This window comes from Ascidiella aspersa, chromosome 9 (genome assembly GCF_963924565.1).
Source record: "Ascidiella aspersa chromosome 9, kaAscAspe10.2, whole genome shotgun sequence".
Taxonomy (NCBI): domain Eukaryota; kingdom Metazoa; phylum Chordata; class Ascidiacea; order Phlebobranchia; family Ascidiidae; genus Ascidiella; species Ascidiella aspersa.
Genome location: NC_139455.1, coordinates 2,797,256 through 2,812,744, shown reverse-complemented (window position 1 = coordinate 2,812,744; position 15,489 = coordinate 2,797,256). Strand labels below are relative to the sequence as shown.

The following is a 15,489-nucleotide window of genomic DNA, read 5'->3' as shown; positions in this document are numbered from 1 at the left end:
GAAAAGTCAAACAGTTCGACTCCCTGCTTTAAACGCAATCTAGATTTTGCGAAATCCTGCTTTGCTTAGTGAAAATATACACAAAACAGTTTATGGGACCATTGTTTTGACGTTATCCAATCTTCACACAAAACTGAACATACTTTCGTAAACTTTGTTGTTTTAGTATAACGAACACCGATTTTAATTTATATTAAAAATGTTAACGAATGCAAAGCGCCTTAGAACTAAACATTTATTAAGTCAAACGTCTTTCTGGTTTTTATTTCGAAAAAACCTTTTAAATTTTTTCTAAATGTTTGCGACCGAGTAAATATTGCCATAAAACATAGAGATCAAAACTTACCACTTGCGGCGGTAATGCAATCGTGACGTCATTGCGGGAAATTTCGAACTCAATTTGTTTATTGAATGCGTTCAAGTTATTGATCCAGGTTTAACTTTAATTTGTGTTAATGTTTTAGGGTTTGAATTTAGTGTAGATCACATAGAAGTAATACTGTACTTGCAGAAGGTTTTATTCAGTATCAGATTGGTAAAAAGGTTGTTGTTGGTTAGCGCTTAGCCATAAAAAGACACAGTGCTTCATTTTACTTAAAATTCAACCATCCTTTATTCGTTAGAGTTTCTTTCAATTTTTTTTCTTTATTCCTAAATTTAAATTGTGCAAGATTTAAATCTGTAGGCTGATGTTTACCATGATACGTTATAAAGATTAGTGTGAGAACATCGCAATTAAAATGCCCTTACCCAAAAAAGAATGCAATAAGGTCACAAAAATATGTTTTAACATCACTCTGGCAATTTTTTATGTCTGCGCTCATCACTGACAGGGTTTTAGGCAACTTTCCATGCCAAAAATTTCAGCACCAGATTGGTCAACTTGTGGAAAGTATACGAGTTTTTTTCATCCGAGTTTTTTTTTTCAAACTGCATCCCAAAAAGTTTGAACTTAACCCCAAATAATGTAAAACGCTTGTACGGCATACGTTTACTCGGCCACGTTTGCAAAACAGAGTGCATCAGAAAATGATAAATGACTTTTTTGACCTTTGTTGCACCTGGTCACCTGAATTTTTTGGGTCGTGCACCAGCGAGATCTTATTGAAATCTGCCATATTTTCCAGACTGGCAGATTTGAAACTTTGGTTTTTGCGCTTAGGATATGTTCAGCATGAAATTAAGGATTACTAATGTTACTTCTAAAGCTTGCGCGGCAGTAAATTTATTACTAACGAAAACTGTATGCATAACTTTTTATCGCGTTTACTTTCTCATGTTTACACAACTGACTGAAGTCTCAGCAATTTCCACAAAATGTGCAACTGCAAATGTTGCGGAGTGTGCAACTGTGCTCATGCCAAATTATAACAACATTCGGGTGGGGAAAGCTTTAAAATCCAAATATCTGTGTTGTTTAAGTTTCTCACATCTGTGATTTTAAGAATTTAACTTTACAACATAGATTGGATTTTATTTTTGTAATTTCTTGCTCATATATCAATGATGATTTACCTTTGTGCCGTAAAACATTCAATTTTGTTAATGCTTTTACCAGTTGACTGCATTCCATAATTCCTGGCCGCCAAAGATTTTCGCGAAATTTTTTTCGGCAGAAATCTTACGCCAAAATAGGACAATTTTTAAATATATACGTCAAAAACGACAATTTTTTAGTAAATTCACTATGCCGGCGATATTGCATGCCAAGTTACGTCTCTGGCGTGATTTTTGCAAGCATTCAACGCCAAAGATCTCTGGCGGGAAGGCATTGGAATGCAATCAGTTTTATCATAGCGACATGTTAAAACAACTTTATCTGTTACTTGCCAAGAGTTTTATATTAGGAAAATAAAACATACAATTTATCACATCAAAAATTCATGCGAACAGAGTTTCTTTGTTCTTTATGTTATTTCTTATTTATATTTAGAGGATTTTAAAATGATATCACTGACCTGTGATGAATTCTGTTTACGTCATTTAGCAGCAGCAAGATTTACCGAACTGACAAACATCAAATTGACGATCCAAGATGGAAATCACGAAAATAACAAAGTGGTAAAATACAACTAATTATTCTAAATTGATTGTATCAATACTTAGCTATAAAGGATTAGTTTTATTATAATGACTGCATTTTAAGTAGTAATAATTAGACATAGACCGGTATATCGCTAACAGATATTTTGCCGATATTTTGAAAAATATGAAATAGTGTTTTCTAAATTTTAACAATTTTTTTATTTTTTTGGCAAAAAAAAAAAAAAAAAAAAAATATGTAGTGGTCCAAATAAGTGGTAGCGATTTATCTCTAATTGATGTATAGTAGATTTGGAGATTTGATTTATATAGAACAGCAATCAATATCAAGTTTTTCCTAAGCAGCATAATGGATTATCATATTTTTAACTTATATTTTACTCTTTTGTTTAGTTTAAAGAAGAACATCTCTGTCTATTTGGTGGAGCTTTGGAATGGACGGAAAAAAGTCCAGTTGACATGGATCGACTAGGGGTAATGTGTAAACATAATAAAAAAATAAAACAGTAAACAGCTGTGTGAAATTGTTTGTTTTTTATTGATATATACCTTTCTTAAAGCAAAGCAACTTAAAAGTAAGTTTCATAATTTTTAACCGGATACAACTTTATTTCTATAGACAATTTACCTACCCTGCTTCGTACACCATGTTTGTTCTTTCTTGAGGCAGCATTCCAATGTGGAAGGTATATTCCGTATTCCTGGCAGCAAACTAAGAATTAACTTGTTAAAGGTATATATATACACAATGAAACTTTTTCGGCCACATTTTAATGTTTAGTTTTAATTAGAGAGCACAGAAGTTTATATATTTATATTGTCCTTGTCTTTTAATACCTTCTTTTTTTAACTTTTTGTTCATGTATTTTAATAGTGTTAAAATAAATTTATACCAAAAATCCCACAAATCAGGTCTATGTGCCAGTTTTTTATTCATGTAATGTAGATATATATAGGATCTAAATAACCCTTAATTTATAATCAGGAAAAATTAGAAAAAGGTCACCTTTTGGCGCACGAAAATCCACACGATGTCGCCAACATACTTCAGCTGTACTTCCGCGAGTTGCCCTTTGGATTATTCCCCCACTTTATGCACGACCCCATTATGCAATTGATGTCTTTGTCAACCGACAAAAACATAAACACAACAGAGGTATGGGCAAGGGTTTTTTATAGGTGTACTGTTAACCTTGGTAATAACTTTATACACTATTGATTTGTATTTACGGCATCTTTTGTGGTTCTAACTTGTGTGCCTAAAGCAATGGTTCCCAACTGGGGTGCCATTTTCTGTTCAAGGATGCGGCGAGACATTTGGGAATCTTCAGGAATTTTAATTTAATTGTTATTACTGGAAAGATTTTTGATGCAACTCTTTGTGTTCGAATACAAAATCAAATATTTTTCAAAAAAAAAATCCTTGTTGATTTGTATTTGTCCCGGTTTCACTTGTTAAAAAAGGAAATTTTTTAACCTAATGTTATGCATTTTTTGTGGATTTTAAGCATTTTATTCGATTGGTCATGTTTTTTGCTTGTAGATGATTCAACTTCTTTGCCTAGTCTTGCCACGCTGTCACCTGCATTGCCTGGTCTACATTATCGACTTTCTTTTTGAAATCTCTCTAAACGCAAACAAAAACTTGTAAGTTTATGCTTAAGGCAGCCAAGTTTGAAACCGTTACCCATTTACATGTTGTTCATGTCAAATCATCCAAATTTTCAATTCCAAAAACACTGGACAAGCCACTTTCTTGATGTGTCATACGTTGCTAACTTCTTATTGTGATAGATTCCATTTGAATAAGTTTATTCAGGTTGGCAACTATTACAATTAATTAATTAGAATCTACTTCCTCCTGGTTGATTTGTATGGGTATAATAACACTAAGTAGGAGATTAAATTGTGACAAATATAATCAAAGCCTTATTTTGTTTTTCTAAAAGGTTTTCTAAAGAGTTTCGACCACTCTTTAGAAAAAATTATAAATAAGTTTTTTAATTCCAGCATATTTTTGACATGATAAAACGATTAAAGTTTGTATAATCTTTTCCTCTTTAGAATGACTTCTTCAAACCTTGCCAAGCTGTTTGCTCCCAACCTTATAAAACTGGACGACTCCAAGTTCAACGAGCAGAACGTGGCAGACCTGACCAAACGACGCAACCAGTTTGTTGACTTGCTCATCACCAATCACACCGACATTGGTTAGTAGTAGGCAGTGTTGTAAACAAGTCTTTTTGAAAGGACTAAAGTTCCAGTAAAGTCATTTAAAAAAAAAAAAAAGTCAATCTCCGTCCAAGTGATCAGTTGCCCAAGTCAAGTCCCATTCAAGTCATTATACGAGCAAGTCAACTTAAGTCTTAAACGTTAATCTATTGAAATTGCCCAACTTATCTGTGTTTGGGCATTGACAATATCTCAACTAAAAAATAACAAAAACGCAACATATAGGAAGAAAATAGTTTAACGTGCAATGCAAAAATTTAGATAAACAACCTAATTTTATTAAAAAAGATTTAGTAAAAACACGTAATTTTAACATTGACTTAAAACTAACTTTATCTGGGTTTCCTAGGTACAAATGCGAAAACGACTAACAGTACTAAATTAGTGTGTCCTAAACTCAGTATTTAATATGTTTTCACATTAACTGCTGATAACAGAAGTTCGTATCGAAACGTCTTTATCAAGATAATGTTGATTTACTCGACCTTTTTGGCTGAAATCATCTATATATTTTATTACATTATTCCAGGCCTTCTTTCTCCCTCCCTGGACGAATCGCAGCTTTGTAACGACGGCGAGTGCAGCCACTGTATCGTGGTTGAAGGAAGGCACAAGAGACGGAGAAGCATCGCACGTAAGCTTACCTTAACATTAGAAATAGACCGATAAATAGATTTACCAATAATATCGACCCCAACGAAATAGTATGATATATCAATACTAAAAATACCAACCTTAACCTAAAGCCTAAAAAATAAAAATAGTCCGATATATCGACATAACAATAAAACATATTTCGCTTGTACCGATATATCGGTATCGGTCAAGTTGTTTCGGCCGAAATTTTACTACGAAGATATTTGTTTTTTTCTGAAAAACAAATAAATTTTCCATTTTTTTAAACATCCTGTCAAGTTAAAACGCAAACTGAAAGGTTTAAAAGTTTGGGTAGATAATCTGAAATGTTATTAGGGTTTTATTTAAAACTATATAAAGTTTTGAACTTATTTCAGGTTGACAAAAAATCGGTATCGGGTATCGGTTGGCAAAAATCGCAAAAAATTGGTATTGGCCCAAAAAATTGATATCGGTCGGTCTCTACTAAACGCAGTCAAACACTTTTATTTGCAATAGTGAGGTTTCGGCAGTACCGGACATGCTCTTGCATGTTCCACATGTGTTTTTACTCGCGCGTAAAAATGCGTGTCAATAGTTGTAATAACCACAAGAACGACGCGAGTGCCGGTTCTACGCTGGAAGCTTTTGAAAATGCTTTTGGGAAGTCCGATAGTGTTGGATCAGAACCGATACCCGATGCTAAGTTGTAGTATGTGTACTCGTCGGGGCCTAGGGTGGTATCTGTGCTAACCCGACATATACCGATATGAGTTTGGCATTTCAGCAGGGTTGCCACCAGGCACCAAGTCATTAAAAGTCATTGAATGCCTGTCAATTTATTTGCGTAAAAAAAGTTTTTGAAAAACTCTCCGTTTTTTCGAAAGTATTTTTATTTCCAGCTTACGGTATATGTTACTAAATCCTGTTAAAAAAAACATTGGAAAAAATGTTTTCTTGTGTTGACCATGGCATTTATACTGTATTGTTTTCTAATTTCGGACAATCCAATTTTAAGTCTTAAAACCTATAAGAAAACTATAAAGAACCCAGTAAGTAGCGATAAATTTATTTTTAAAGACTGACCTCGTTAACTCAATATGCTTGGAGAATCCTATTTATTTTCCCAGAACGAATGATGCGCGTGTGTGGAAAGGCGCTTCGAGCACAAACCAACCACAAATCGGCTCATCACGGTAAGAGTTTGTTCTTAATAATTTGTGAAATTCTCGCACGGATCTGTAATGTAGCTTAATATCGATTGTCGAAAGCCGAAAAGATCGATTAAATCGACATCATCTTCATAAATACAGTTCGATACGCACTTCTATAATCATCAGTAAATGCTAAATGCTATTTATTGCTTTGTCGGATTTCTTTCAATTTATTGTGTGGTTTGTATTAGGTAACTATAAATACTTGTATCATCATTAGTTAATGTTAAATGCTCTTTATTGATTTACCCGGTTTCAATTCAATGATTGGCTTGTATGAGGTAAAACCTATAAACAAACTTTATAGCCTTAAGGTTTAAACCATATATTGGGCCACAATTATACCACTAGGCCTAAATATATTATACAGATCTTAAATAATATCATTTTTCCGGCGAAAACTTAATTATTCTTTTGCTCCTATATATCTGATTATAAGCTTTTGTTTTTAATACTGATAAGTGCCACTATTAATTGGCTCTGAATCAAGGTGAAGTCTAATCATACAGTTCAATCAACCTACTGCTTTAATCGCATACGTGTCCACAACAAAAAAGTAATACGCCAATTTTAAACTAATACCGCGTCATAGGGTCACAGGGCCAAAAAGGCCTACTATATTTATAACTAGGAGCCCAATATAAAGTAAATAAAATATGTAATTATTTGTGTTTGTTTAGATTTGGAGAAGCACGCTTGCGTGAAACGTACAAGCCAAGTTGAGATGGACAACGCAAGACCAGCTAAACGGTAAGACTAAAGCCTTCGGCATCCCATCTATGCATTGCATAAGTGTGGTTAGGATTTCATCTATGCATACTGGATGTACTATAATATCGGATCGGAGCCGATACCTGTTGCCAAGTGGCAGTATCGGTACCGATCCTATACTAAACTATAGCCTGCGGTGAGGTTCGAACTCAAGACCTCCGGTAAATCGGAGATTGTGGGAAACCCATGGCACGTCACCAGCATATACATTTTCTCCAGGAAAAGCTTACAAGGTGCCGGCAACACCGAACTCGCGACTCACCAAACTCAGATGCAGCTGCCAGAAATCATCATAACACCCTACCCCTTTCCAGGCGAGTAATAATATATATCGGGGATATATTTTACATATATGTTTGTTACTTCAAAAAACACCCTGTGTAGCGTTTTTTAAGATCCTGTTAGTTTCAAGATTTCTAGATTCTGTTTTTAAATAACTATAAAGTATAAACAATTTTATTTTGTGACGTGTTTTTTAAAAAATAAAGCTGATGCAGTTCCGTACGGTACATATAAAAAGACTGAAGTTTAAATGTTCATTAACTTTATTTTCGTTTCCTTTACAGATGACACGAACCATCCGACCATCAACTTTACTTCAGATAAAAGCCTCAATCCGACCCACAAGCATCAGAGGTTTGTTTGTTTATTTATTTAGGGATGCTGTTGTTGAGAAATAAGAGACATTTCTAATCGATCTCGTTTAAATATTACCATAAAACTAAAAAAAAAACATATAGAAATATTTTCGCGCAACCCCGCAGTACGTTTTTCATGGTTCCCTGTAAATTTTAAATGGATTAACCGACAAATATTAAATAAATAATGTTGGCTAGAGCTAATCCATTTTAATTTTAATCAAAAATGGATTTGAAATTTGTATGCAGTATAAGTAGCTTTATTTAAGAGTTCTCGGCAATTTTTTGAATTATGGCAAGACCGCCGTGTTCCTATTTTCCCAAAATAATTAACTGTAAACGATTAGATTTTCTGCTTGTTTTTTCGTTAAATTGTTGCTCAGACCAATCAAACACGTTTACCAATTTTAATAGTTTTTTTTTTATATCAGTGATTGAGTTGAAGTTGACTTGCTCCAATAATGACTTTGGCTTATTATTTTTTGAAAATACTTGATTTGACTTGAGTTATTTCCCAAATTACTTAAATGGGTTTTAAGTGATTTCCAAGTAACTTGCGCAAAGCTATATTTGCAAATTTATTTAAAAATATTCAATTTAGATATGTGCTGGACAAGATCCCGTGCATCGCCACCAAAAAGCGTTCCAAACTTCGTAGAAGCTTCCAGAACACTTTCCGCAACAAGAACGCGTCAGAACAGCAGGAGAGCACAGGCAAGCGGCAAGCGGTCGGGCGTGACGATGCACGTGACCTCACCGGGCAGCGATTGGCCAATCACAGCTGCGAGTCTTTGACAGGTGAAATGTTTGCGGTTACTTCTGTAGAGCTTGAAAGTTATAAAAGTTTTTTTTTTTTATAAAACGCAAGATTCTTTATAAGTTTAAATGATTTTTTTGGATTCAAAGTTGCAGTATAAAGTTTTATTCATTTTAACTTTACGTGCAACTTAAGTTATGTGTTAATTAGGTGCAGTTAAAAAAACTAGTTTTCCTAGTGCTGACCTTTGCATAGATACTGTTGTTTGATTTTCGAAATATATTAGAAATACATTTTAAAGCGATTCAATTTTGGGTCTTTGAAAACCCATAACTTTTTTTTCACAAATTTGTCGCAATCGTGTCAGGTTTATTAACAAAATATTTTTTAGTCCTCTTAAGATAACTTTGCTGGAACAATATACGATGAAATGTATGTTAAATCTCTTTATTTCTAAAAAAATACATTCAAGGCCTCGTTGATGTATTAACAAATCATACAATTTTGACTTTTTGCCTTTGTAAACATTTATTATATCTTTATTTACTTCATTTTGCAATATCGCGTTAAATTTTTACTTCGTGTTATGCAAAACCACCAAAATTTTGCTTATAAAATTTGCTCCAAACAAATGTTGCACTCCTATGGTTATAAAGAACACCTGGTGTGTTTTCTGTAACTCTGCAACTAAATTTAAGATTAAAGGTTTTATTACTAAAGACTCCAGGTTTCATTGGAGTTTTTTCCACCATTATCAATCCACTTTTGTTCGAAGATGTACCACAAAAATCTAAATCTTGTCAATTTCCAACCTCGTTGATTGTTTCCCGACACTTTATGGTCCTCGTTGACCTACTTTAAATGGTTGTTACTGAACCACCGACCGGACCCTTACAACATGCTTCAATCTCACAACAACTCTCTTCACTGGTTGACATACTTCGCTTGCTTTAACGATGTTTTAAAACCCTTTTATAAACCGCCCCACAAATATACATGTTTTTTGTTTCGGTGTTTTTTGCAAAAGAAATACATTATTTATTAAGGAATGTAAGCTACTAGGTTCATATTTTATTTGTATACTTCGACCCTATAGTAAATGATGTCAATGCTAAAAAAAAAAAAATTTAACCGAAACGTATAAATACAAAATTTGTATTCTGTGATAATGCCCTTCTTGAATCGTACTGGCCAAGGATAACGGCACCGATATATAGGCTAGTACACAAGATGCCTTTGGATGGGCTTACCGAAATCAGTCAGGCTGATCAGGAATTGTACTGCAACCAAGGCAGGCTTAAAAAACAACTAGCCTTTTGTGAGGTTCAAACTCACGACCTCCGGTCATACCGGGTCCGTCTCTCTACCAACTGGTCTGTTTCTTGGTCGAATTTATAATGGTATTTGATAATTATTTTTAGAGTTTTATGCCGAAATGTGCTCTTGCCTTAGGAAGCATCTTCGATTTTTATTGTAATAAATTAGCTTAATATCTTATCGGCACCGATACCACCCTTAGTATCGAACAAGTACCGATAATATCACTAGCACGTAAAAATCACATTTGTATGAAAATCAAAACTTTCTGTTTTGAGGTAGAAAGTATATTTCGACACAAATGCCCGAAAAACATGTGGTGCATTGCCGCCATTACTTTGCAAGGACACCATTTGCTCTTGCCTTCTTACATTTGCCCGCGTAAAGTTCTGTATGTTACATTTTTAGATATTGGCGAAGAAAAGAGGAAGAACAAGAATTTCCTCAGCAAATTAAAGTCGCCGTTTGTCTCTCCTGGAACTAAACGAGCAAGGAAAGGTAAACAAAGCCAACTATAACATACTTAAGTACACTAGTATGCACCGCTCTGTATTGTAGCTTGATAATAATGAATCTTAAGGTAAAAACTTAATAAAAACCTTTCGATAGTACTTGTTTTCTAATTTCAGATTAAGTTTACTGACTTAAGTTCCATAAAAAAGAACTTTTTACTTTTTGTTTGTCACAAACTTTTGCCGTAAACTACCTATTTTGATACACCTAACCTAAAACTATGGATATTTAAATTCGGAACTTTTATAAACATTGTGTTTGTCGTATTAACACTAAATGTTTGCATTATAAAACATATTATTAACAAGTGCAATACACCAAATCGTTTAATTCATAAAAATGTTTTCAATTTTTTAGGACGAACCAAATCGGACGCATTTACTCGAAAGCTACGGGACCACAACGGTATTCCAATTATTTTCTCTGTTTAAATTGTGTAATAAATATGTCCTTGTATTTCCAAACTCTCGTTTTATTCACTTACGACATACGTACGTTAAGAATAACGTTATGTATGTGTTGAAATGTTGCGCCAAAAATACAGAAACACTGTACTCAGGGGCGTATCCATAAAATGAAAAAGTGGGAGGGGTCATATAGCAACTCACCCTCAATACATGGTTTGAAATATTCCACCTTAACAATATCCAATTTAAAACCTTATTGATCTTCAATTGCGCACGTCGGACTCTGGTAGTCTTACTCGAGTTCCGAGTCCGACTTCCATCCCTGCTATAGACTAATGCCTAACACTCGTTTTCTTGTATTTTTAAGCTTGCTTATATTTGTTTCTCTCATTACGCGCAGAGCAATGGAACGTTAGCAGACACGACGATAAGTTCAAGAGTTGCGAGACTTTACAGTCCACCATCTCCGACACAACTTCTGAAGATAAGACCTTCGACGAATCGGGTGAGAAAATGTTTGTCAAAGTCCATAGACGCTACCACAGGTGTTCTTAAACTGCGAACCATGAACCTCTTTGGGGACGTATACTAGTTTTAGGGGTCATGGAAAGGCCTAGTGAAATTTTGTCAATTTTGTTTTAATTTTTAGGTCAAAAATATAATCTCCCTAGTAATAGTTGTTAAGGTAATGCTTAATTTAAACCCTACTAAAATCCATTTGAAATATTAACCTGTTACGAACGGAGGTTTTGCGACCTCTGACAAAAACTCACGAACCATTAGTTATAATTTATAATATGCTTATAAACGTTTTTTATGGTATTTAGCGTCGCGTTCATTAACCATTAGTTGTTTGGTTTTATCAGGCCAATGAAATAGTTAAATTATGTTACACATTTCGTACAACCAAATAAACAAAATATAAATTTTTAAAGTCACATTGTGCAACTATTCCTTTCTCGAAGCGTCTGGTCTTTAAACGGTTTGAACAAACACATCGGCTGAAAACCTAAACCCAGTCATTGTTCTTTACGTATGACCCCCAGGTTGGGAACCCCTGAGTTAAACTCTCAATGTTCTTCAGTAGGCCATTTAAATAGTCTTCAAATTGTTACACTTTTCGTACAACTAGATAAACGAAATAAAAATTTTAAAGTCTTCCATACAACATTATCCAATTTTTCCTTTCTCGAAGCGCCTGGTCTTTAAACGGTTTGAACAAATTTGTTTTATTCCATTTGCTGTATTAACCTGTTGGTAACGCAGGTTTTGCGACCACTAAAAACACTCGCAAACCATTTATTTGTTCTTTACGCAGGCGACAACCTCCTGAAAGCGAACGTATACCACCAGGAGAACTCTGCTCCCATCTCGGAACAAACAACCTCAACTTCATCTTCAGATCTTCTCAACGAAAGCGACGGAATCTCGATCTTTGATCTCAGCCTTGACACGCTCATATCGCGGAACAAGCCTATGTCAACAAACCTCCAAGAAGAGGATAAAGCAAAAGAAGAAGACCGTCTTCCTCCTTCTCCAATCCACAGAGACTCCCAGCACAATGGGAGTGTCCTCAGTGAGCCGCGCTCCTTTAGCGGAGAGCTGGATCCTTCCCGGAGCGTTTGCGACCTTGAGTCCTCGGAGCGCAAATTGGAGAGCAGCTATGAAGTCCTGGACGAGCCTGACACCAGATCCCGGATGTCTCCTCGGAGTCAGTCCTCCTGCACATCCCTCCGAACCCGGGAGACAAGTCTCTCTTCCCTAAACTCGAGAGACGTGACTGCGGAGTCCAGCGGATTCATGATCGTCGAGAAGTTTTCTCCTCCAAGGAAGGAATCGGATGCGGACATGACGACTGAATCTGATCCTGGAGCAAGAACGGATTTTACCGGCGAGCTTTTCCCCAACCGATCCGTCGAAAACATGAGTGTTGAGTCATCCGCTTCGTTGTTGCGATTCTCGAGGGAAACTCTAGCGAGCGGTCAACACAATTTTGATTCCATCGATTCCAAAATCGACTCTTTTCTGCAATCTTCAGAAAACCTGGGTTCGAAGTTGAATTTGACGCATGTTGGATCTTCATCGTCACAAATTACGTGTGAAAATGTGACCGATAACGATTCAGACTCGATTTCCTTTAAACAAGAAACACATTTTGACTCAATACCTTCTAAAAATCAGTCTGCTCTTTGCAAAGATGTTGAAATTAAGGGCCATTCTAGGATGTCTGGGCAAATTGCAGACATACCAACAACTTCTGATGAAAAATTCATAAATGTAACATCTTCCGTTAAAACTACCAAGCCATTGTCTCACGTGAAGGAACCTGAAAGAACAGACGACACAGAAGGTGAAGAATTGTGCTTTGAGCAAAATATCATTTCTCACGACGTTTTAACCAAAGGCCCAATGTCGGAACGAGTCGTAATTGAGGCGTTTCAAGTTGCAAAAGAAAAACCTTTAGAGATAAAACCCGTTTTACCGCAAACTGATGCCGAAATGTCCGCGAATACATCAAATATTCTACGGGAAGCAAAATGTGAACCAGTCGCTAATTCTGTGAAGGAATGCACAAAAAAGGAAAATGAAGAGAAATCCCACCAGGACACCTGCGTATCACCTATTAAACAATCAAACAACCGAAGCGAAATCCTGGGAAATTGCATTCTAAATGACGAAGCGATAAATCGTGAATGCAAAGCGACTCTCGACTCCTTAATCTTTCAAGTCGTCCGCTCCGAAAACCCAATTCTCCGAAGAGTCACCCTCCGACATCCTCCCATCATGTCGCCTCTCAAGCGATCCCGAGTGATCTCGCGCCGAAGCGGGATTAAACTCCTGGAGGAGTGCTCCATCGTGCGAGGAGAAAGTCCTCTTCATCGCGTCACAAAGAGCCCTGGTCGCAAGCGCGTCGTCAAGAGGATAAACTCTCCTGGTAGACAGATGATGCGGCGCACTCCGCTCTCTATAAACCCGCGTCCCAAGCTCCGAGTCCTCTGCAAGGATCAGATCCTCCCCGACAAGATGCAACTGCGATCTCACTCCAAAACTCCCACCAGTAGCACATCCGGACTTCTCCTCTCCAGGAGCCAATCTGCCGGGAAGCAACCTCGCGTTTTCACCACCATCGCAGCTTCCCAGAGGATCAAGGACTTTGAGCGACGAAAGCGCGACCCCGACACCTTGTCCTCGCGCAAGAACCCGCCAAAGGTCAAGAACCCGGGCAAGGTGTCAAAGGCCATCGAGCAGTTCAACCAGCTCAACCAGTGCAAGCTCTCGCCTCTTCCCTACAAAGACAACACAACCACCGAAGCGCACAGCCCATACACGCTCGCCAAATCGCGCACTGCCAAGGAAAACGCGCCTGACGTCATCACCAGTGACGTCAGACCGCGCCGCAAGACGGTCGAGCGGATGACGGCTTGCGTTCGGACCCCCCCGCGTATTTCTCGCACCCCCCTGGTGATTAGGAACCTTAATGTTGGCGATCAACTCGATTTTTCGCCCATCAAAAAAGCCACGCCCACCCAACCGCGGTCACGTGACCCTGTTAAGCCAATCAGCAAGTAGTATTTTTAGTTTTCTGTAGCTGGCTTTCGCCGAGGTAGATTGTAGTAGGGATGTCCGATAATATCGGATCGGAGCCGATACTTGTTACCAAAGGCTGGTGAATTACCCCTGTGAAAATATTGAGTGGTTTTTGGACTCGTGGGACATTCCGGGGCGCTTTTACAATTTTTACGAATCGAATTTGATGCGAATTGGCACTTTCAGACATCTGCACATTTGTACAAACTGCTCTATAAAGCGCTCTACATGCGTAGGGATGGATACTATTTGGCGCCACTAATACTGTACACTGCCGCAAAATGCAAACCCAAAAATACTTGCGAATGGCCTGTTTCCGTAATTTATATCACTTCCCATTTTGCATTGTATGAAACTTAAAAATCTCAAAATAAGGTTTAATTTCTGCTCCATCGGTCAAGATTTCATTGTTGTTGTTTTTTGCTGTAGGCGTGTTTTGTGTTTGTTTTACGTCCTCTATTCTTCTTCTACAACATTGTGTGCAAACTTCTGCGCTGACTTACAGCGGCGTGTATTTGACCGCGCATTGCAATTGTATTCTGTACATTTCGATTTCGACCAATCATAACCGTCGCCACTGCCGCAAAAACTCTAATCTAACCAATTGCGTACTTTCTGACAGACTTTAGGAAAAGTTAAACAGATTATGTAGGGCTACCTTCATTACTCAAAAAGACGATTTGATGACAGTCGCTTGATTTGTTACGTCTTGTTAGATCATAGAGCTATTAGTTAGAAGAACAGCCTATAGTTTCACTACCAAAAGGCATGTTTTAAACGTCATTTTAAACAAACAAATTTAGTTTATTAATGATACGAAGGTATTCCTCAGTCGGACTCACAAACACTTCGGACACAGACCTAGTACCACTAAAAGTAATTATGAAATGATTCAAAATCAGTAGCAAGTCGAACAATACAAGTTTTGCTTTAAAATTGTGTGAAATGACTCGGGTAGTGACCCTTTATTTTCAACTAGCGGTAAGGTTATATTTATCTGCCTAAACTGTTGTTTGAAGTGCCCTTTATTGTGCCTGCTAATACACTTTGTCCTTTCTCTCACCAAGAGAAGTCGCTTAGGTCTCCCTGAATGTTCCGAAACAATCATATCTGGTTTCTTCCTTTGCCTTTACTCTTGCGATCTTCTGTTATTAAATAATAATCCAAAGAGATGAACTTCAATTTAAATAAACTAAACAACCAAATTATAGTTTAGTATTTAAAATACTGACATTCCGATAAGGTAAACATACCTGTTACCTAGTTTAAGACAACTTAGTAATTTACTACTTTTTTCTTGTATAATTTCTGGGTACGGTCGTTGGCACATTTGACCACCCCTGGTCAGTGTTTGAGACAGGACACTCTGATGAAGGGTCAATCAATCAATTAAA

At 36.7% G+C, this 15,489-nt stretch overlaps 1 protein-coding gene across 1 annotated transcript; it reads left to right on the top strand.

Moving 5' to 3' along the window:
* The first annotated feature begins 1,944 nt into the window (after positions 1 to 1,944).
* LOC146131882 (uncharacterized) lies at positions 1,945 to 14,440 on the top strand. The gene is made up of 16 exons (XM_083397114.1): positions 1,945 to 2,061; positions 2,437 to 2,517; positions 2,663 to 2,776; positions 3,029 to 3,199; positions 3,587 to 3,690; positions 4,108 to 4,253; positions 4,805 to 4,909; positions 6,021 to 6,086; positions 6,785 to 6,854; positions 7,095 to 7,189; positions 7,442 to 7,511; positions 8,115 to 8,311; positions 9,996 to 10,085; positions 10,458 to 10,505; positions 10,908 to 11,012; positions 11,826 to 14,440. Exons 1-16 carry the CDS (start codon positions 1,945 to 1,947, stop codon positions 14,075 to 14,077), a joined length of 3,831 nt encoding a protein of 1,276 aa, XP_083253240.1. The 3' UTR covers positions 14,078 to 14,440.
* The last annotated feature ends 1,049 nt before the right edge of the window (positions 14,441 to 15,489 follow it).